This window comes from Sus scrofa, chromosome 2, assembly GCF_054392235.1.
Source record: "Sus scrofa isolate SSC_HxYL_T2T_F1_AM1 chromosome 2, Sscrofa_HxYL_maternal_Yorkshire_Landrace_v2.0, whole genome shotgun sequence".
Classification (NCBI taxonomy): Eukaryota; Metazoa; Chordata; class Mammalia; order Artiodactyla; family Suidae; genus Sus; species Sus scrofa.
Genome location: NC_139384.1, coordinates 133592580 through 133616699, shown reverse-complemented (window position 1 = coordinate 133616699; position 24120 = coordinate 133592580). Strand labels below are relative to the sequence as shown.

The 24120-nt window shown below is 36.1% G+C and overlaps 1 protein-coding gene across 14 annotated transcripts in view; it reads right to left on the bottom strand.

Annotated features, from left to right (window-relative positions):
- The window catches only part of DMXL1 (Dmx like 1), a 141342-nt gene that overhangs the window by 43314 nt on the left and 73908 nt on the right, over positions 1 to 24120 (bottom strand). For 8 of the 14 annotated variants that reach the window (XM_021084669.2, XM_021084670.2, XM_021084671.2 and 5 more), the window contains exons 27-31: positions 21241 to 21368; positions 20565 to 20813; positions 14066 to 14244; positions 9706 to 9836; positions 847 to 932 (exon numbers count right to left, since the gene is read on the bottom strand). In XM_021084669.2, coding sequence (XP_020940328.2) covers positions 847 to 932; positions 9706 to 9836; positions 14066 to 14244; positions 20565 to 20813; positions 21241 to 21368 — 773 coding nt within the window. Of the gene's footprint in view, positions 1 to 846; positions 933 to 9705; positions 9837 to 14065; positions 14245 to 20107; positions 20222 to 20564; positions 20814 to 21240; positions 21369 to 24120 lie in introns of all 14 variants that reach the window. The other 6 variants (XM_021084664.2, XM_021084666.2, XM_021084667.2 and 3 more) reach the window with 1 other exon arrangement.

Below are 24120 nucleotides of genomic sequence, written 5' to 3'. Positions count from 1 at the left end.
ATGACTTGTGATTTAAATAACTGCTATATCAACTACTGTTTTTGACTTTAATTTCACATGAGAAAAGGTATCCAAATATTATAAAAATATGTATGGGAAGAAAGTTAATTGCTTTAAACCTTTGTATCAGCCCGATTTTGTATGGCGCATAACTAGACCTCTTTTGAAAATGAAAATAATACACCACAAGGCAAAAAAAGGGAAATAATACTTACTACAAAACAGCACTTTCCAGATCTACACTTCCATACTCCTGTGTCCTGATCCCACTTTCAACTTTTAGCTATTTCTATTTACCTTTGAAAATCTAAATAACAAGCTTGTTGTGAATTTTTTTAATTTTAGAAATGATTTATTACTATGGAATATGAGAATAAACTTTTCCATCACTCCAATATAGTCACATAATTACTTTTGGCTAAATTGGTGTTCTGGTGTCTACCTTGTTTTATTCATATATGAATGCAAAAACGTGGTAATTATTAACTCCTAGGGAGGAAAAGTTTGTACAAGAAAGCCGCATGATAGTATACCAAGTAGTTCAGCTGTAATATATACATTTATTTAGTTAGTTTCCTGTGTCTACAACTACAGAATCCCCAGCACCTTGGCCAGAGCTATAAGTACAGTCAATCACATCAGGTTCAGATCCCCTGCTTTTTGGATGCTGTCCTCCTCAAAGCACCTAACAATATGATAGACCCATTTAAAGATGATTGCTTTGGTTAGAAGAACTCTATCATCTACAACATAAAGTCACTCAACTTTTTTTCCACTAATTGAAAAAAATACAGAATAGTAAATCAAAAGCACTGGCAATATAGTTCATGTTAAGCTATTTATTACCTGCAAGATCATGACCTGCAAAGGGATAGAAAGTCTTCAAATTGCTGAGTACCAACTGCACCATTGCCAAACGCATCAATGACCAACTAAAAATAAAGCAACAGTAGGTCTGTTAAAAATTTGTTCAGGGATTTACAAGAGTACACCTCTGTCCCAATAATTCACTATTAGGAAAATAAATCTACCTAGAAAAATATATCTCCACAAAAACAAAACAATATATATACATGCAGTTACTCATGTCGGTACTATCTACAATAGCAAAAGAATAGAAACAACCAAATTACCCATCAGGAGAGTAATGGTTGAATAACCACAGTTCTGAATTATGGAATATTAGGGTAGTCATAAAAATGAGCCAAAAAAGATCTTCAAATGTTAATATGAAGTGAACTTAAGCATGTATTAATAAATAAAAGTAATAAACATTATAATATGGCATGCTATCTGTTTCTGTTTAGAAATATTCTTTAGTATTTCTGTGTAAGAAAGCAAAGGAAATAAAATTTTACACACACATAAACACACACGCTTATTTTAAAATAGAAAGATAACCACATCACAGCTCACAGCAACTCCGGCTCCTTAATCCGCTGAGCAAGGCCAGGGATCGAACCCAGAACCTCACAGTTCCTAGTCAGGTCTGTTAACCACTGTGCTACAACGGGAACTCCCATCTTAACCATTTTTAAGTGTATAGTTCAGGGGCATTAAGTAAATTCACATTGTTGTGCAACCACCACCACCGCCAACCATTTCCAGAATTCGCTTCATCTTGCAAAACTCAAACTCTATAACCATTAACCGATAACTCCCTATCTTTCCCAACTCTTAGCACTGGGCAACCACCATCCTACTTTCTGTCTCTTACAAATTTGACTACTTTAACTATATCATATAAGTGGAATTATACAAGTAATTGTCTTTTTGTGACTGGTTTATTTTACTTCGCATAATGTCCTCAAGATTCATCCATGTTACAGTATGTGTCAGAATTTTTGTTCTTTTAAAGGCTGAATAACACCCTATTCTGTATATAGGTACATACTGTTTATTGCATTCAATCTGTTGACAGACAGCTGGGTTGTGTATGAATAGCACTATTATAAACATGAGTGAACAAGCACTTGTTCAAGACCTGTTTTCAATTTCTTTTGGGTACATATCCAGATTAAACTGCTGAATCACACAGTAATTTAATTCTACTTTTAATTTTTAAGACCTGCCATACTGTTTTTCCACAGTGCCTATACCATTTATATTCCTACCATAGGTGCACAATTTATCAACATCCATGCCAGCCTTGTTATTTTTCTTTTGTTGAAAGTAGCCACCCTAATGGGTATGAGGGAACCACTAATGAGAGATTTGCATTTGCTTAATTTGTGATAGTACCTTCCCATGTGCTTATTTGGAAAAATACCTGTTTGAGTCATTTACCCAATTTTTAACTGAGTTATTTGGTTTTTTTTGTTGTTGAGTTACACAGTTTGACTTTTGAGCCATATAAATATCACATATATTCAAACAACAAAATTAGGTCAGTGGGAAACAAAAAAAAACAACCCAAGTACACCAGTAAGTAAAAATCTCATAATGATTTTTCCTTTTTTAAATTTTTAAAAAATTATTTATTTATTTGCCTCTTTTTTTTTTTTTTTGGTCTTTTCTAGGGCTGCACCCGTGGCACATGGAGGTTCCCAGGCCAGGGGTCTAATCGGAGCTATAGCCACCAGCCTACACCACAGCCACAGCAATGCCAGATCTGAGCCGCATCTGTGACCTACACCACAGCTCACAGAAATGTTGGATCCTCAACCCACTGAGCGAGGCCAGGGATTGAACCCTCAACCTCATGGTTCCTAGTCAGATTCATTTCCGCTGAGCCACAAGAGGAACTCTTTGTTGTTGTTGTTGTTGTTTTTAATTTATTGTTGCTTTACAATGTTGTGGCAATTTCTTCTGTACAGCAAAGTGACCCAGTCATATGTGTATATACATACACTGCCTTTCTTAAATTATCTTCCATCATGGTGTATCCCAAGAGACTGGAAATAGTTTGCTGTGTTATACAGTAGGGCCTCATTGCTCATCCATTCTAAATGGAATAGTTTGCATCTATTAACCCAAAACTCCCTGTCCATCCTACTCCACCTCCCCCCTGCCCCTGGCAACTCTAAGTAAGTTTTCTATGCCTGTGAGTCTGTTTCTGTTTAAAAATATTAATTCTTCCATTCCAGGAGCATGCATGGGATTTCTCTCCCTTTCTTTGAATCCTCTTTAATTTCCTTCATTGATGTTTTATAGTTCTCAGCATGTAAGTCTTTTACCTCCTTGGTCAGATTTATTCCCAGATGTTTAGTTTTCGGGGGTATGATTTTAAATGGAATTTTTTTCTATTCCTTCTCTAATACTTTTCATTGTTAGTGTACAGAAATGCAACCGATTTATGAGTGTTAATCTTGTATCCTTCTACTTTGCTGAATTTGTTGATCAGTTCAAGTAGTTTTTGTGTAGAGTCCTTTGGGTTTTCTATATATAGTATAATGTCATCTCCACAGTGGTAATTTTACCTCTTCTCTTCCAATTTGGATACCTTTTATTTGATTGTTCAATAGCTGTGGCTACGACTTCCAATACTATGTTGAATAAAAGTGGTGAAAATAGATGTCCTTATCTTGTTTCAGATTTTAGTGGGAGGGCATTCAGCTTTACTCTGTTAAGTATTATACTGGCTGTAGGTTTGTCATAAATGGGTTTTATGATGTTATGTTCCCTCTATACCCACTTTAGGAAGAGGTTTTTTTTTGTTGTTGTTGTTTGTTTTTTTGGGGGGGGTCTTTTTGCCTTTTCTAGGGCCGCTCCCGTGGCATATGGAGGTTCCTAGGCTAGGGGTCTAATCAGAGCTGTATCGGTCGGCCTACATCAGAGCCACAGCAACGCTGGATCCAAGCCGTGTCTGCGACCTACACCACAGCTCACGACAATGCTGGATCCTTAACCCACTGAGCAACGCCAGGGATCGAACCCGCAACCTCATGGTTCCTGGTCAGATTCGTTAACCACTGCACCAAGGCGGGAAGTGCAGGAAGAGTTTTTATCATGAATGGATGTTGGATTTTGTCAAATGTTTTTCTCCATCTATTGAGATGATCTTGTGGTTTTCGACTTTTCTTTTGTTAGGTGGTGTATGACATTGAGTTGCACATGCTGAACCACCCTTGTGAACTTGGGATGAATCCCACTTGGTTGTGATATGTGATCTTTTTTATGTGTTGCTGGACTTGGTTGTGGTGTATAATCTTTTTTATATGTTGCTGGATTCGGTTGGCTAAAATTTTGTTGAGAATTTTTGCGTCTATATTTGTCAAAGATATTGGCCTATAATTTTCTTTTTTGGTAGTATCTTTGTCTGGTTTTAGTATTAGGGTGATGGTGGCTTGATACAACGTCTTTGGAAGTGTTCCTTCTTCTTCAACTGTTTGGAAAAGTTTGAGAAGGATGAGTATAAGTTCTTCTTTGTATGTCTGGTAGAATTCACCTGTAAAGCCATTTGGACCTGGACTGCTTGTAGGGAATGTTTTTATTATATACTCAATTTCATTCCAAGTGATCTGTTAAAATTAACTTTTCTTCTTGATTCATTTTGGTGGGTTGTATGTTTCTAGAAAGTTGTCCATTTCTTCTAGGTTGTCAAATTTGTTGGCATATACTTATTCATAGTATTCCCTTATGGGTTTTTTTTTTTTTTTTTTTTTGGTATTTCTGTAGTATCTGTTGAGATTTCTCCTTTTTCATTTCTTATTTTGTTTACTTGAGTTCTTTCTCTCCTCTTCTTGGTGAGTCTGGTCAGAGGTTTGTCAATTTTATTTACCTTTTCAAAGAAATCAGCTCTTGGTTTTACGATTTTTTTAAATTATTTTTTTAAATCTCTATTTTATTGATTTCTTCTCTGATATTTAGTATTTCCTTCCTTCTGCTGACTTTAGGTTTTATTTGTTCTTCTTTTTCTAATTCTCTTAGGTTGTAGGTTAGGTTGATTGATTTGAGATTTTTCTGGTTTTTTTGAGGAAGGCCTGTATCACTCTGAACTTTCCTCTAAAAATTGCTTTTGCGGCATCCCACAGATTTTGTATGATTGTGTTTTCATTGTCATTTGTCTCAACATATTTTTTTTAATTTCTTTTTTGATTTCCTCATTGACCCATTGTTTTTTTTAAGTAGCATATTGTTTAGTCTGCACATAGGCAGTTTTTTCTCATTTCTTTTCCTGTGGTTGATTCTGAGTTACATGCCATTGTGGTCAGAGAAGATGCTTGAAATAATTTCTGTACTCTTAAATTTGTTGAGGTTAGTTGTGCCCCAGTGGTCAATCCTGGAGAATGTTCCATGTGCACTTGAAAAGAACATATATTCTATTTTTTGGATGTAATGTCCTGAAAATATCAATTAATTCTAACTGTTCTATTGTGTCATTTAGGATCTCTATTGCCTTATTATTTTCCGTCTAGAAGATCTGTCCATTGACGGGAGTGGGTTGTTAAAGCCTCCTGCTATTATTGTATTCCCATCAATTTCTCCTTTTATGTAAGTATTTGTTTTATATATTTGGGTGCTCCTAAATTAGGGGCATATATATTGATGAGTGTACTATCTTATTCTTGAATTCGTCCTTTTATCATTAAATAGTGTTCTTCTTTATCTTTCTTTATAGCCTTTGTTTTAAAGTCTGTTTTGTCTAATAGGAATTTTGCAATTCCTGCTTTCCCATCATTTCCATTGGCATGAAATATCTATTTCCAACCCCTGACTTTCAATTTATTTGTGTTCTAAACTGGGTCTCTTACAGGCAGCATATTGGAGGCTCTTGTTTTTTTTTTTTACCCAGTCTGCCACTCTAGGTCTTTTGGTTGGAGCATTCAGTCCTTTGACATTTAAGGTAATTATTGATAAATACCTAGTTATTGCCATTTTAAAACTTGTCTTCTAGTTGATTCTATCTTTCTCCCTTGTTCTTTTCTTCTTTTTTGGGTTGGAAGATTTCCTTTTATTTTATGTTTGTGTCCTCTTTTTGGTTTTTGTGAATGTATCGTTTGTTTTTGATTTGTGGTTGCCTGTTTTTCACATGTTAACCCCATCCTATATCTGTTTGCTTTAGACTGACAGTCATACAGGCTCAAACACATCCTAAAAAAGAGTCTAAATTTTTACTCTTCTTCCCGCATTTTATGATTTTGATGTCCTTTACATCTGCATGTTTATCCTTTTGTTGTTCCTTGTGTTTACTATTGCATTCACAATTAGGTTTTTTTTTTTTTTTTTTGATCTGTATACTGGCTTATTTAAGTGATTACCTTCCAATTGTGATTCCTTCCATTGTATATTTCTTACTTCTTTCCTAATTAGAGGAGAACTTTCTATATTTATTTTAGAATTGGTTTAGATTTACTATATTCTTTTAGTTTTTGTCTGAGAAAGTTATTCTCCTTCTATTTTATTTATTTTTTTGTCTTTTGTCTTTTTAGGGCCACATCCATCGCACATGGAGGTTCCCAGGCTAGGGGTCAAATCGGAACTGTAGCTGGAAGCCTGCACCACAGCCACAGCAATATGGGATCTGAGCCACATCTTCGACCTACACCACAGATCATGGCAATGCTGGATCCTTAACCCACTGAGCAAGGCCAGGGATCAAACCTGTGTCCTCATGGATGCCAGTCAGATTCGTTTCTGCTGAGCAACGATGGGAACTCCTCTCCTTCTGTTTTAAATGATAATGTTGCTGCGTAGAGCAGCGTAGGTTGCAAATTTTTCCCTTTAAGTACTTTGAATATATTTTGCCCGTACTGTTCTGTACAGAAATCAGCAGATAGCCACATGGGGGTTCTGAGTCTTTGTTTTTCTCTTGTTGCCTTTAGAATCCTCTCTTTATTTTTATCTTTTGCCACTTTTATTATAATATGTCTTGGTGTAGGTTTCTCTGAGTTCAACTTGTTTGAGGCCCTCTGTGCTTCCCATATTTGAATATCTTTTTCCTTCTTTATTTTTTTAATTTTTTTGCTATTTAGGGCCACATCCATGGGATATGGAGGTTCCTAAGGGTCGAATCAGAGCTACTGCTGCCAGCCTACACCACAGCCACAGCCACAGCCACAGCAATGCCAGATCTGAGCTGTGTCTGTGACCTACACCACAGCTCATAGAAACGCCAGATCCTTAACCCACTGAGTGAGGCCAGGGATCAAACCCTCAACCTCATGGTTCCTAGTCAGATTCATTTCTGCTGCACCACAATGGGAACCCCTGTTTCCTTCTTTAGATTTGGAAAATTTTCAGCCATAATTTCGTCAAATACATTTTCAATCTCCTTTTTTTTTTTTCTTCTCCTTCTGGAATCCCTATTATGCGTAGATTGGCACCTTTTATATTATCCCATAGATTTCTTATATTGCTTTCATATTTTTTCATTTGGTTTTCTGTCTGCTGTACTGGTTGGGTAATTTCCATTATTCTATCTTCCAAATCACTTATTTGTTTGACTGAATTATTTATTCTGCTGTTCAATGATTTTAATTCAGCTTTCGTCTCTGCAAATGAATCTTCTAATTTCTCCTGAATCCTCCTTATAGTTTCTAGTTCCTTTATAAAGAATATGCATTACTATTGATAGCTGTTCTTAATTCCTTCAGTATTTTCATTAACTCCTTTTCAAACTCTGTATCTGTTAGACTGCGTAGGTCTGTTTCATTGTTTGCTCCTTCAAGGGGAATTCTCCTGCTCTTTTAACTGGGAATGGTGCTTGTGCTTCTTCATTTTGCTTATCTCTTCTTATTCTGTGAGTTAAGGGAAAATAATTACCTACTGTAGTTTATAAGTGGGAGCATCCCTGGGTAGCTTGTGGAGATTTATTATTTTTTTGGCAGGAGGGCTCCTTTTAGTTTAGATGCTTTCTCTTTCCTCATGCCGTGCAGGCCATTATCCCCTTTAAAGGGGGTGTGAAGGTGTGTAGCCTGGGAGGTGGTGGCAATGAGCAGTGCTTGTAGGCAGTACCTGGGCCAGGAGCCCTTGGCAGTGATAAGGACCCACAGGGAGGTGAGGGTGGCAGCCTGCTCAGAGAGGTGGGGACAGTGCCCAGAGCCTTTGGTAGTGGAAAGGGCAGGGTGTGTACATTCCCAAGGAGGTGACAGCAATGGGGGGAGCTTGGCCACAGGACCCTCTGCTGCTCCCTGAAATGACTGGGGTCTTTAGGAGTCTGAGAGTTTGCAGCCATCCCTGTAGCCCACACAAGAGGCAACCCACCACCTGAGATCTGCTGCATATACAGAGAAAAATTCCTATGGTGTTTTCACTCCCCCCTCCCCTCACAATCCGCTATAATGGCACCTTGCTTCTCCTTTGGTTCTAGGTCTCCTCCCCTACTCCTTCAGCTGTGATGTGCCACTCTCCAGTCCATGGCACACTGCTCCCTAAACTCCCCCACAAGTGGGTGTTTCCACACATTCAACCCTAGTCTTCTCCCTAGAACTGACCTCTGAAGCTGGAGTCTTAGCATCCAGCCCCACCTGGTGTGGTGTGTGGGGCGGTGGTACCAATGGTCTGTGCAGCTCTCTCTTTGCTTTGCCCTCCTCAGTCCAGCTGCTGTGATTTACTCCAAGGCTTTGAGGCTCCCCCTCTGTCCTGGTTGGTATCCTGGTCGGTAGGTGGCCTCCCAGGGTACAGATTCCTTTCATCTTTGATAGCTCCCTCTCAGGGGTCTTGGTCCCAACCCACTTCCTTTTTTCTCTTTTTTTTTTTTCTTTTCCTTTTTTTCTACCCAGTTTTGTAGAGGGTTTCCTCCCTTTTTGGAAGTCTGAGATCTTCTGCCAATGTTCAGTAGATGTTCTGGGTGACTTGTTCTACAAGTAGATTTTTTTTTTTTTTTTGATGTGTTTGTGGGAGAAGGTGGGTGCCACATCTTATTCCTCTGTCATCTTGATCCCCCCTCCAATTTTTCTTTTCAGTAAAGGAGTACTTAATTTTCCCTAAAATACTTGCTTGACATATACCATGTCACAATAAAATATATTTATACTATGTCATAACTATATATATATGTGTGTGTATATAAATACACCATGTTGTAATAAAATATATACCATGTTTCACATATAAAAACATTATCAGTAGAGACAAGATGATATACTGTCACTTATGCATGCAAGGATAATGAGGCAGTGGAGCTCTGGGGGTGAATGATTTGATCTTTTTTTTTTTGCTTTTTAGGGCTGCACCTGTGGCATATGGAGGTTCCCAGGCTAGGGGTTGAATTGGAGCTATAGCTGCTGGCCTACACCAGAGCCACAGCAACTCTAGATCTGAGCTGTGTCTGTGACCTACATCACAGCTCACAGCAATGCGGGATCCTTAACCCACTGAGCAAGGCCAGGGAATGAACCCGCAACCTCATGGTTCCTAGACAGATTCATTTCCGCTGCGCCACGACAGAAACTCCTGTTTTGAACATTTTTAAAGTGTAATCATTGACATCTTTGAGTACTCATGTACTAAAAAGGTGTCAGATTTTTTAGGATAAAACAGTGCTTTTTTTCCTTTTTTTTTTTTTTCCTTCCCCCAGGAGCAAGGGAGCAAGAGGCAAGGAATGACCTGGCAGCAAGGTATGTGAGAAGTGAAAAAGTATAGATCATGCATTTATGGGTAATCAAAAATTAACTGTGGAATTATTGTTAAGGGAAGTAATTAACAATTTCAATTAAAAATATCTGAGTTACAATAGGTCACCAAGCTATTAATTTTACAAGGATTATTTTCAAAAATACATAATTAATTTTTTAAAGAAGCCCAAAGTTAAATATTCCATACCTATATGAATTTGAATTAGAATGCTCTTGGAGGTGGAAATCTGAAGCTAAAACATCATCGTCTTCGTCATCACTTTCCAGACTCTCCTCTGAATCATATTCTGCTCTACTTTGGGAAGGGGGTAGAAAAGGCTAAAATAAAAAATTCCAGAATTTATCAGGCAACTATACGATTTAATACATTCAATTATATAATCTAAAATTAGCAATTTAACCCAACTTCAGGTACTTCATTATAAGAAAGTAAAGTAATCTGTATTTGGCTGCTTCTTTTTTGACATTCTATGCCTTCGACATCACTTTACACACTTCTCTTATTTAACCAATCAACAAAAAAAAATTAAGTATCCATTATGTGTCAAAAGATAACCCATATAAGAAATTTTAAGACATATGCATAGTTATTTCCCTCAAAGAATTTATATTGTAGTGGAAAAAAATAAGCAAATACAAGAAAACTAAATACAAATTACATTTAGTTGTGCTATAAAAAAAGAGACACTAGTGGGATCAAGAACATTAAAAGAAGTGAGGTAAGATGATCATGAAAGGCCTCTTTGAAAAGTGGCATTTAAGTGAGACCTAAAGAACAAGGAATAAGCCATATAACAAGAGGGAAGAAAAGCATTTTAGGTAGTAAAAATGGTATATAGAAAAGCTTTAATATGGGAAAGAGTATGGTATGGAAAAAACAGTAGTTTGGCTGAAGCCTACTATAGAAGACAAGTGTTGGAATAGAAGTTGAAGAGAACAAATGACACATCAGGAAGGGTTTTTACACAACACAGTAAAATAATGAAACGGTACTAAGGAGTTTTAAGTTCAGGACAAGTGTTGAGATTGATACTTTAAAAATATTACTATGACCATGCAGAAGAAAAGTCAAATAGAAAGTGTAGAACTGAAGACATCAGTAACTAAGACAAGAACTAACGCATTCATAGTGTACTCTGGGGAAAGCACTGAAAATTTGCTGATCAATTTGGAGAGGAAGGGAAAGAGAAAGAGAAGATGATTTCTGGGTGTCTGGCTTGAGCAGCTATAAGGATGAAGATGCCCTTTACTAAAATGGAAAGACCTGGGTTGTGAGAGAGGAAATACTGAGGAAAACAAATATCAAAAACCCAAATCTCAAAGATTAAGATTCCCAGGTCAGGTAGAAAAAGAAGAATAAAGAAAGGAGACTTTTTAAAAAAAATACTGAGGTTAGGCAAGAAAATAGAAGAGAAATTCAAGAGAACAAGAGAGAAAAGTAATTCTAAAAGAAGGAAATGGTCACATGGGTTGAATATGACTAAGAGGTCAAATAAGATGATGATAAAGAAGTTTCCATTATACTCAATAGTATGGATGCCACTTGGATCTCAACAACAATGATTTCAGTGGGGTAGCTGTATCATAAGTCATACAATGGGTAAATATGAACAGGACCTATGTTAATAGAAAGAAAATGTGCATACAGTTGGGAAAGCTGAATGAGGATGGGAAGCAGAGAAATGGGGTAATAGCTGGAAAAAGTATGGGGGTCAAAGCAGGATTTGGAATGGGAGATAGCAGAGCACATTTCTATCCTGATTGGAAGGAGTCAATAGAGAGGAAAGAGTTGAAGACATAGAAAAGAGAAGAGAAGAAAAGCAAGGATGGGATTCACAGCAGCACTAAAGTCTTTGATAGTAAGGACACACCATCAATAATAAAAAGAGGAGAGAAAAAGATGGGAGCTTCATGACAGAATGATGAGAGTTTTATCTGGTTCTATTTTTAAAAATGACTTATAGGGTGAGGTCATCAGTTAAGAGTGAGGATGTTGAAAAGAAAACATAAAATCTTTGGTCCAAGGAAGCTCAATAAAGAAACATAGCAGGAAGGGCAAAACTTACTTCTGGAAAAGGTGAGCAAGAAGCTTGGTAAGACCTTTCCCTCAAAATGAGGGATAAAACTGGACACAGTTTTCAAAAACAATCATTTGAAGATACTGGAAACTGACCAAATACATACAACTCATGGAAAAGCAGTTATTAAGAAAAATATACTGAACCTCTTGTAGAGGTAAGCAGCTGACATTTTGGCTGGGGGTTATCTATCCCCACCCTGGCACGCTGTGGTCCCATTTGTTTTATCAGGGCCAGCACTGTGAGGGAAAAAACTGCTGCCTGGTCAGAGGGGGATGATTTTACTAAGAATTCCATGCCCAGAAGCACTGTCAAAAATAATAGAATTATCAGCAGCAAACAGGGAAGGCTAACATCTCAACTAGACTAAGACTGTGATACAGATTGGAGCAAGGGCAGACCAGCCAGAAATTTAACCAGATCCAGGAATAAGACAACTAAAGAAGGCCTGCTAATCAAGAATCATATACCCAGGAAAACTATGCTTTAAAAATGAAGATGAAGTAAAGATATTCCAATACAAATAAAATCTCAATATACATTTGTTGAATGAATCAATGCCTCTGCAAAAGGCAATGTGTAACAAGGTGATATAAATCACTTTCTTTACCCTGAAGCATGCAGAATATGTGAAAAATAAAATCCACTGCTTTACAGGACTCAGGGATTCGTGTCATCAGGAAGCAGTAAGCTGACAATTAATATAAGGAAGTAAGGAGAACACCTACAAGTTCAGAAAGTGAGGAATTTGGCTGATCACAGCAGAATCAGAGGATACCAAAAGAGTTCCTGCTTGGCATCGTGGTACAGGAATGTAAAAATGACGATGCAAGCTGAAACCGTGTAAAGCAATCTTAATAATCAATGGAAAGATTACAAATGTTCTGTGACCATTAAACAAATTTAGCAAAATAATAAAAACTCTTAAAGTTAGCTATAAATGTATAGGAAAATGAAAAAAAATAGTAAAAATAGTTATTTAGTATACCATAATTAAAATATTAGAAACACTGAGAATTAAAGTGTGTTTTCTTAATAAGAAATTCATCAACAGTACCGTAAATAGTGCTGGCCGCCCTCTAACTTGATATAACTCAGGATACAAAGAAGGATCTTTTTTAATCTTTAGCAAACTGTCATACTCCTTCCTAAGTTGTATCAGCTTCCAACTTTTTATTCTTTGCATTTTTCAATAGTGTGAAATATTATGCAGAGTTCCTTTAATGTGAAGTGGTTTTTTTGGCCAATTTCACTATCTCTGGGATATTTTCATTCTTTTGTCACAATTTCCCCATTTATGTTGATAAGTTAAGCTTCACTAAGTTCCTCTGGCTACATATCTAAAATCTTTTAAATGACAGCAATGTCAATATTCCCCTAATTAGGTATTTTTTCTATAGCTTAATTTACATTTTATTTGAATTTCACTTTCAGTCCTATCACTTTTCACTTTTTGGTTTTCTGTTCATCTTTGTCAGCCAGCTCCCTTTTCCGTTTTTCTGACAGTTTCGTAAAATGTCACTTTGGTTTATCACAGGAGATAAGGAGGTAAGATGACTACATGATTTTCTTTCTACGTATGAACTGAATACTGAATGATAGGTGGTAAATGATGAATCACAGACAGACCCTGAAGGAACTGTTTACTGGTCACTAATCATGAAGTACATCAGTTTTTACACAGTGATTTATGGACTGAAAAGCTAGCAAGAAGTTTATACTTTATGTGATTACTCATATTTAATAAACTGTTGTTAAGTTTACATTTGAACAGCATTGAGGGATTGATGTTATTTAACTAAAAACTGAAATCTATGTATATCAGAACAATGCAGGACTGCCTGGAGTGCAGAAAAGGAATTAAGAGTGTGGATGGCAGTTTGACTGCTGGCAGTCTTGATTCCTTAACTACTATCAAGTACACTGGCATTATGGTGTTAATCAATCTATCTTTTCATCTTGCCAAGAACTTAGTCTTTTTTTTTTTTTTTTTTTTCCATCTCTTTAGGCCCACACCCGCAGCATACGGAAGTTCCCAGGCTAGGGGTTGGATTGGAGCTGTAGCTGGCCTACGCCACAGCCACAGCATCTCGGAATCCGAGCCTTACCTGCAACCTACACCACAGCTCACTGCAACACCAGATCTTTAACCCACTGAGCAAGGCCAGGGATGGAACACACATCCTAATGGATACTAGTTGTGTTTGTTACTGCTGAGCCACGATAGGAACTCTAAGAACTTGGTCTTGTTAAAATGCAAAAATCGTAATTTATAAAAGGACTACTTGAAAAATGGTTGAAATATTGCCAAAATATTTCAGGATATATTTTGGGATAATGTAGCCTAAAAAAAACGAAAATTTTCTGCATCATTGTGGGAAAATATTTGGAAGCACAATCACATTTATTTTAAACATTTAAACTTCTGTTTAAACACAAATGAGATCATTTGGATAACACTTTTATTACCTTAGCAATGAAATAGTCCCAGATACTGAGTTCAGGTGGGATGAACTTCTCTTTAACTATAGGTGACTCCTGGTTTATTGGTGGTGAGGAAGAGGTCACGGGGGCAGATTCTCTGCAAGACATTTTTGACGGCCTAAAACGTTTGTTCTGTTTCTCTCCTTCCTCCACCAGTGAAGAAACTAACAAGAACAAAATAAAGTATTACTAAAATAAGTACTATTTTTATTGTACTGATTTTATCTAGTTTAACATAAAACCCAAGATTAACTACATACCCAAACTGAGACATTTCTTTACGTTTTAGAGCTACACCTGCAGCATATAGAAGTTCCCAGGCTAGAGGCCCAACTGGAACTACAGTTACTGGCCTATGCCATAGCCACAGCAACAAAGAATCTGAGCTATGTCTTCGACCTACACCACATGACCATGCAGGATCCTTAACCTACTGAGCAAGGCCAGGGATCAAACCCACATCCTCATGGATACTAGTTGGATTTGTTTCCACTGAACCACGAGGGGAACTCCCTGAGGCTATTACTATAATAGTAAGGTAAGAAAACAGTGGAAGAAGTGAAACAAAAATCACCCTGTATAGCAATCTTTGTTTTTATCTCAATTTGTTCCTTATTCTACGAATGTTGACTTATCTAATCTATTTGTAGATAACAGGATGTAATGTCTGTCTAAAAATGAGTCCATAATTTAGCTAAGACCATGACAGAAAATTATCTACATCTTTTTATTTTGTGTTTTCAGAATATCATGGGGAGGGGAGTGCAGAAGAGTATCATGGGATGTTAATGATAATGAAAGGCAACAACTCACTTATGAGACTCTTCAGTAATCACTTGGCCTTTTATTTATGATAAAACTACATTTTTCACTGAAAATACAAAAAAATTCAAATACCATAAATACTTATTCTAAAATGACTCAAACTTTTAGAAATGGCTTAGAAATAGAATTTTCTAGTGAATGGAATAACAAAGAAGAGAGAGAAAATGCAATCTTTATTGTTTTAACCACTAAACACTTAACAGCCATTATTCTCTTAGTATTATACTTTAGAATATTAAGGGCATTAGTATGGAAAAACAAGTTATACTAAATCTTTTTTTTCTTTAGGTTAGGGGTCTCATCAGAGCTACGGCTGCCGTCCACACCACAGCTGCAGCAACACCAGATCCAAGCCGCGTCTGTGACCTACACCACAGCTCAGGGCAAAGCCAGATCCTTAACTCAGGATCGAACCCGAAACCTCATGGTTCCTAGAGAGATTCGTTTCCACTGCGATACCACGGGAACTCCAAGTTATACAAAATCTTTAATCAACACTAAGTTAAGAAAATGCAAATCACCAGTAGAAAATCAAGGATTCACTGGACATAGGCAATGTCTAGCTGGTAAGTAAACAGCTACATATTAAGGCGCACCAATATTCTCTTTCAACGGTTCCCATGAGAATTTACTTACCTCCCAAAAGGAATACAAGTATTTGTGCTGTAATACAATTTTGTTTTATTGCCTGAAGCTACTCAGCTTGCATAAACAGCATGCTCATGCATTATATCAAGCTACAGCCAAGCTGAGTTTAACAAAGTAACTTAGTTATTTCAGAAAAAATGAAATTAAGATTAATAAAATTAGTATACTGAGATTGCTAAAAAGTGGTATGATTATTATGTAATCTTCCAAATGACTTTAAAAGGAACCATCAGATTCAATGTACAATTTTTTCTCTGTTCTTATAAGCAACTGATAACTGGCAATCATGTTTCTAACATATCTGTTGCATACATTTATACACTCTAAAACTTAAACACTGGTTTTCCCAAATTCTCACTAAGTAAAAAGAATATATGGGTATTTTTCTTAATTGGTCAAAAACTTAATGCTATGTTTTAGGATAAATTTATCACTTGACTTCAGTATTTCTATTATTCTTGTTTTGTTTTCAGATTATCAGAAGGCATGTGACATGAACACAGATGCTAAGGGAAAAAATAAAACTAACAATGCTAAATTCATGGATTTTACCAAAACTGCTATGTCTATTAAAAAAGTAGATTTTTTAAAAGCAAAACATAAGGCACTTCTTTTTAAAGAGAGAAAAATACTTGAAAGTAAAGTGCGCAAACCGAGATACCTCACATGATAATAAAAAGTTTACCACACTGTGTGGAAATGTTTAAAATTACAGACTCAACTCCAGAAGTATAAAACTTCTTATCAAAACACTTTTGATGAACAAGGACAATAGTGGGAAAATGGCAAATAGGTCCACAGTAATGAATGTTATATTATCTGAAATGCTACAAGTAAACAGGACCTAAGTGACACCTCCTTGCAAATAAGCAATGATCTGAAACTTGTCATGCTCCCTCTTCTTTTCCTTCAGATTGCAGAAAGACCTAAAACAAGTTTATGCTTAACTCATGTTGTGTTCAAGTAATCATGAAGCTTAGGGGCACCAAGAGATGCTATATAGCTGCTGGATGCTTAACTATTTGCTTTTGAAAAAAACTAACAATAAAATATCAAGACCTGTGCCACTCCTTGGATAAAATTGATTCTACTGTTCCATTATTAAGGTATTAAATAGCTATTTTACTAGTAATAAAAGAAAAAAAGCAGTATTAGTGAGAAATCAAAAGGAACATGGGTATAGACTATAGACAGAGATTATGAATTAAAAAGGGTATGAAGAGGTTAGAAAGTGGGTAAAGAAAAAATAAGGTATGCTGTGGGAATAATGACAGTTCTTATAACTCCAAACATTATTAGAAAACACAGTAAAAATTCTTAAAAGATTTTGTTTTGTTTTATAATATGCAACAAAAAGCAAAAGTATAGATTTCTGTTAGCAGAAAAAAAGTAATTTTTCGAAAACTATTGCTTAGCTGATTGTATACTTTAAAAATTAACCATAATAACAAAATAATTCAGAACTCCATGAATGTACACTCACACTATAGTTTTAATTAGAAAAAAATCTCATTAAAATATGATGAAATCAATGTAAAGTTCATTAAATAATAAATTACTGATTTATGTACATTAACTTTTTTTTTTTTTTTTTTGCTTTTTTAGGGCCACACCCATGGCATATGGAGTTTCTCAGTCTAGGGGTCCAATCAGAGCTACAGCTGCTGGCCTATACCACAGCCACAGCCATGTGGGATCCAAGCTGTGTCTGCAACCTGCATCACAGCTCACAGCAACACCAGATCTTTAACCCACTGAGCGAGGCCAGGGATAGAACCCACAACCTCATGGTTACTAGTCGGGTTCGTTAACCATTGAGCCACTACAGTAACTCCCTACATTAACACTTTTGTTAAGCATTCTCACCTGCCAAGCCTACGTCTAATTGAAATCATCTACCATTTTCTTATATTACAAAGCTTAAGTCATACTAAATTTTGTCACGAAAAGTACATTAACTAAATAACAGACATGTAGAGAGAAAAATAACTTAGTTCATGAGACCATAATTACAAAGAAAATTAAAATCAGAATTTTTACCAGAAGAAGGAAAACAAATAGTGACTTTTAAAATCCTTTCATAGTACCAAGTTTATGAAAATACTTTTAAAAGACAGATTTTTAGGGGTTCTGAGAGCATGTATTTCATTTTCAATACACAATACATTGATACAGAATAGGCTGCCAGGTAAATGAAATATTCTAGATTTGTCAGTTTTCATTTGGCCATATTTAAACACCAAAAACTAATATATGTAAATTGTGGCCAAATTCATACCAACTTTTCTGAAACATTATTTTAGTCCCTTGGGCAACAATGTATACAGAATATTACCTAATGCAATTATACTCTTGGGACATCATGACTATGTTTAGCAGTAAATCGAATATGCAGGACTGCTTACTTACACCCTAAAATTTATCAAGCTGCCATGCTGCTTTAGTTGCTGTGCTTTCAGAACTACATAACAGTGCCTTCAAAAACTGAGATTTCAGAACTTCATCTTATACTGAAAGCCACAAGCCCTCCTTGTCTCTTGTGTCTTGGTTGAGTTTCTATTCTCAGATTTTGTCTCTTCAATTGTCAGTTTATCTGCCTTACAGGACTGCTACTTCTATTACTCTTACTGCCTGTACTATCTACTGTCTTCACTTCTTCCTTTTTTTCCATTTCTTTCTTTTTCTACCTGCTCCTTCACAATTTTAGATCAGCTTTAAAAACAGGAGGCTTCATCATTAAATGAGTGTACTCTTCTGGTTAAATGTTCCTTCAGTTACATACATGACTGATTGTATTCAAAATAGTTTGAGTTTCCACAGACAAAGGAGCATCACATAATCTGGATGTGGCTACATACAGCTCTACCAATTAGTAAACCACGTGTTTTAAGTATCCTATGTTACTCAGCTACCACCTCCCAAACCCAAGAGGTTAAACACATAGATACAGATAATTTTTGATGACTTTGATTATTCAGGATTCAGTAAAGAGACAGAGCTCATAATATGGCATTTGTAACTACAAACAACTAAATCTAAGTGATTAAACTAAGAATAACCTGGACTGTGTAAGGGTGTTTACTTAATCTGTTCTCAGAATGCTCTAGGAATTGTTGAAGTTGAGACCTGCTGACTGGTTGTAAGGAATTTCTTTCTTTTTTTTTTTTTTTTGACTTTTGCCTTTTTAAGGCTGCACCTGCAGCATACGGAGGTTCCTAGGCTGGGGCTCAAATCAGAGCTGTAGCTCCCAGTCTACGCCACAGCAACAGCAATGTGGGATCTGAGCCACATCAGCAACCGATACCATAGCTCATGGCAACACTGGATCCTTAACCCCCTGAGCAAGGCCAGGGATTGAACCTGTGTCCTCATTGATACTATTCAGATTCGTTTCCTCTGAGCCACGACAGGAACTCCAAGTATGTATTTTTAATTTCTTACAAGTATGTGGACATTCCATATCAATAATCTATCCCATTTTAACATTTTACATTCATAAGATAATAGTCTTTTTTTTTTCCTGGGGCGCACTCAGGGCATATGGATGTTCCCAGCCTAGGGGTCGAATCAGAGCTGTAGTTGCTGGCCTATACCACACCCACAGCAATACCAGACCCAAGCCGTGTCTGCGACCTACACCACAGCTCACAGCAACGTTGGATCCCCGACCGTCTGAGCAAGGCCAGGGAATGAATCTGCGTCCTCTGGATACTAGTCAGATTTGTTTCCGCTGAGCCATGATGGGAACTCTAACAAGATCACAGTCTTTAATCTCAACAGACCTACAAATCTATTCCTTCAGCGACTTTGAATTTTTCTTTAGATGAAATCAAATATCTGAAGTCAAGTATATATTCTACGGTGAGTTTCATAAGTTAGTCTTTTCCTTTATTTATCCATATAAAAAAATAAAGCATAGGAAATAACTTTAAAAATTAGAAAGGAGATGTTATAGAAATTAAAATATTGTTAAAAAAATTTTAAGCCAAGCTTATCACATATGGGCTAATAAATAACAAAAAGAAAACTTGAAGGCAGAAAGCATCATGAAGATTCTTTTCAGGTTAAAAAGCTTGTTTCAATCCTTAATTAAATGCAACACATATAGTTTCCACATTAGAAAAGGTAATACAATTGTTTAAAATATTTACTTTACACAGTTTTATCAACACTTAGAAATCCAAAACCCCTAATGGCTGGAATCATAATATGCAGAACATAAAGCAGCCTTATTTGAAATCTTTTTCCAGTCAAGTCATAGTCTGATTTTACATGATTAGCACTTTATTTCAACAAATTCAAAAATAAGTTAAAGTCCAAGGAATAGAAAACATCAAAACAAAGAATTTTAAAGCAGAAAAAAAAAGCAGGGATGGTGTTCTAAAATGCTAATCATTGTTTTAAATCAAAAATATGGCTTGATTAATGGAAAATTTTCAATTTTTTATTTTAAGTGCCAAACAAAATAAAATTGGCCCACTGTTCCCCAACCCCTCCAAAACAACACAAAGCAAGCTGAACTGTAAAAGCCTATTTCTAAAGCTAGTATCTTGCCTGCAAGACTGGGAGGGCTATGAGAACTGATGGTTGAAAGAGCTTTGGAAAAGCCCACACATTCCATGGAGAATACCACTACCTGGTGGGGGCTAGGCATAGCAAAGTACCTTCCTGCCAAAGAAAGAAGAGAGAATCTGTATTTGGGATAGAACAAAAACCAGTGTTACAGAATATTTCAAAACAAATGAAAATTTCAACAGTAAAAGATTTTAAACTACATTAGATAGTTCTAATCACTGGTGCATGAGTATTTCAAAGTTTGAAAACTACACCAGAAACTTTTTATTGCATCTTTACCATAAAACTATTTGTTCATGCTTTAAGAAAATGGTCTGTAACAAGAACTTCTGTAAATAAATTAAAATGTAATTATACTTAACAAAGTTATCATTCAGATGAATAAAAAAAGCTTTAGAATTGAAAAAAAAAAGATAAAAAAGATTTAAAAACTAACCAGGTAAAGCTTTTGAGTGTGTCTGTTCTTTGCTGGGAATATGCGCACCTCCACCAAATACAGCAGACCACATTTTTTCATTTAGAGGATGGGCCATGATCCGAAATAGTTCGTTACTAGAATGTGTTGCCAAGCCATGGATGAAGAGGCTAAGATACACCGCTGTGAGAATCTCACAGAGCAAGACTGTAAGTCCTGACTGGGCTTCCTCCCCAGAAGAATTCAAAAGTCGAATGAGAGAAGTTATTCCTAGGAGAAATAATAAACACAGCTACTGCTGACAAAAAGTTTAAAAAAACATAAAATGACTACATTTTGGAAATACTTTAATTGCATCAAGATTAAAATACTTTCTTCTCTAGATTCACTGACTGAAATCTGATTCAAACCTGAGAGATAAAATTTAATTGCCATAAATCTTTTTCTATTACAACAAAAGCAAAAGTATAAAAAGTGACAACCCAAAACATCCGAGTTATTTTAGTATGATGATCAAAGAAAAACTAATGTTATATAATTAATTTATAGTGAGTAGTGAATAATAAACAGGTATCAATTCTAACAATACTTACTTATAATTATCATATGAAAAAACCAAGCCAAATCTACTTTTTCTTTATTTGATTAAACTCAAAAAGGCCAAGAAAAAACTCATACATATGTAAATTATTTATACCTGGCCACTGTGCTGGTGATGTATTGGGAGTTACAGCTTCATCTAAGCTTCCTGTTTTCAAAGAATGTCGATGGGGAAGCAGTACTGTCTGATACACCATTCCAGTAAACTGATTTGTTTGAAATGAACTAAAAGAAAAAAATATTTAAATAATAATAACCTATAATAACCTACAAAACAACAATATAACAATGGTAATATACAATGATCTAAAATGAATTTCACATGTAATATTTCCATGTTTTAGATCTAACTTCTAAGGTACCTTAAATACAAAATTTTGAATATTAGTTACACTGCCTTGCATTTAAGTACTATATAGTCCAGTACTATAATAAAACAAAGTGTCCTTTAAATTTTCTAAATTAAAACAGCTATGATAGGAGTTTCCATGGTGGCTCAGCAGTAAAGTACCTGAGTAGTATCCATGTGGACAAGGGTTTGATCCCTGGCCTCTCTCAGTGGGTTAAGGATCCTGTGCTGCAGTGAGCTGTGGTGTAGGTTGTAGACTCAGCTCAGATCTGGTATTACTGTGGCGTAGGCCAGCAGCTGCAGTTCCAATTCAAGCCCAGCCTGGGAACTTCCATATGCCACAAGCGCAGCCCTAAAAAGACCAAACACAAAACAAAAAAACAGATATGACAGCTTTTAAAGATACTTACTGAAAGCCATAAAATATGTACAAATGAGAAAAGTAAATCATTATTGACCATGAGCTGCAAGCTTATATATCAAACTTTAAAACAAGCTTACTGAGGAGTTCCCACTGTGACTCAGCAGGTTAAGAACTTGACTAGTATCCACGAGGACGTGGGTTTGATCCCTAGCCTTGCTCAGTGGGTTAAGGATCTGGCAGCTGCCACAAACAGCAACATAGGTCACAAATACAGCCTGGATCCTGCATTGCTGTGGCACAGGCCAGCATCTGCAGCTCTGATTTGACCCCTAGCCTGGGAACTTCCATATGCCACAGGTGCGGCTCTAAAAAATAAAATAAAAATAACAAATAAAAGTAATTTTAAAAATAAATAAAACAAGGTTAGTTGGTTGAAAACAAAGTCAATTTAGGTTCAATTAGATGTTTAATGGCTAGTCTATGCTACACCAGGGTAGGTTATATCAGGTATATGTACCAAGTAACTGGATGTTTAATGAAAACCACAGTTTCTGTCCCCATGAAATTTATACTCTGGTGGGGGAATCAGACACAAATAATTTTACTACATTGTTTTTAAAGATAAAACCTACGCACACAGTGATGTGAAAGCAAAAGGGAGGATTATTTTACACAATTTGGGAATTCAGGATAAGCTTCCCTAAGTAAATGACACTTTAAGCTAAAACTAAATTTTGATCAATGAACAAAATAAATTACCTGACATAAACTATGAATTAAATCTAACAAAAAATGATATGAAAAACCTGTTAAATCTTGTCAGTAGTTCCTATATCATACTTTAAGTATATGAATATAATATTTAAATATAACACATTTATTGGTTTAAATCTATTCTAACTGGCAAATCTTCTTAGCCATAAACTTTGATGCATATGTAAATAGTTTCACTTGCTTTACTTTTCAAGACAGTAGCGTAACAACAACAACAACAAAAATATCCCCTGCTAAAAGGAAGCCAACAGAAATGATAAGAAAGTTAAAAATATGTTCTGGAGTTCCTGTCGTGGCGCAGTAGAAATGAATCTGACTAGAGACCATGAGGTTGTGGGTTCAATCCCTGGGCTCGGTCAGTGGGTTAAGAATCTAGTGTTGCTGTGAGCTGTGGTGTAGGTCACAGAAGTGGGTTGGATCCTGTGTTGCCATGACTGTGGTGTAGGTCAGCAGGTGTGGCTCTGATTTGACCACTGGCCTGAGAACCTCCATATGCCACAGGTGCAGCCCTAAAAAGAAAAAAAAAAAAAGTTAATGAAAACAAAGCCACGCACAGTAACAAGACAGTGAACTTTTTGAGCACCAAGGTCAAAGAAATCAAGTTAAAGCTACCATGAGCAGTAAGCTGAGGAGAACTGTGGGAGAAGTCAAACACCTAAGACAAATAGATAATCAAAAATCAACACAAAGGAAAGGCAAAATCATGTAAGAGACAATAAACTCAGGGAAATACCTATACCTGAGGAAGGTGTATTCAGGAAAAGATACATTAAGGAAAATGGTTTATACTCAGAGATGTTTAAAAAAAAAAAAACCAACAAGAAATAAAGACAGTAAGTTATAAAAAAGAAGTGACTAGGAGTTCCCATTGTGGTGCAGTAGACATGAATTTGACTGGTATCCAAGAGGATGCAGGTTCGATCCCTATCCTTGCTCAGTCAGTCGGGGATCCAGCATTGCTGTGAGCTGTGGTATGGGTTACATACACAGCTCAGACCCAGAGTTGCTGCTGCTGTGGCGCAGGCCAGCAGCTGTAGTTCAACTCCATCCCTAGCTTGGGAACTTCCATATGCCATGAGTGCGGCCCTAAAAAATGCAAACAAAAAAACTGGCCATTAATAACAATAAGCGGATTAAAAATGAAAAAAAAAATTTCTAAAACAAACTCAAATAAGCTAAGTAAAAGACAGGACATTGCTGAAGAATGAATTAGTGTCTGGAATATGAAGCAGCTAGGATTTCTCCTTAAATGAAGCAAAAGAAAGAAAAGGATGATTTTAGAGAGCTACAAGAAAAATAAGAGGGACCCACAAGTTTCAGTACCTATCTCTTATAAGCAAAGAAAATATAACCTATTTGAAGAAATACAGTAAGGGAATTTCAAAGAACTAAAGAAAAGAACCCTACGGTATCAAGCAATACCTTTTAAAAGCCCAAATGAAGTATAGTGAAACCTTAGGACATAAAGAGAAAAATCATAAATATCAACT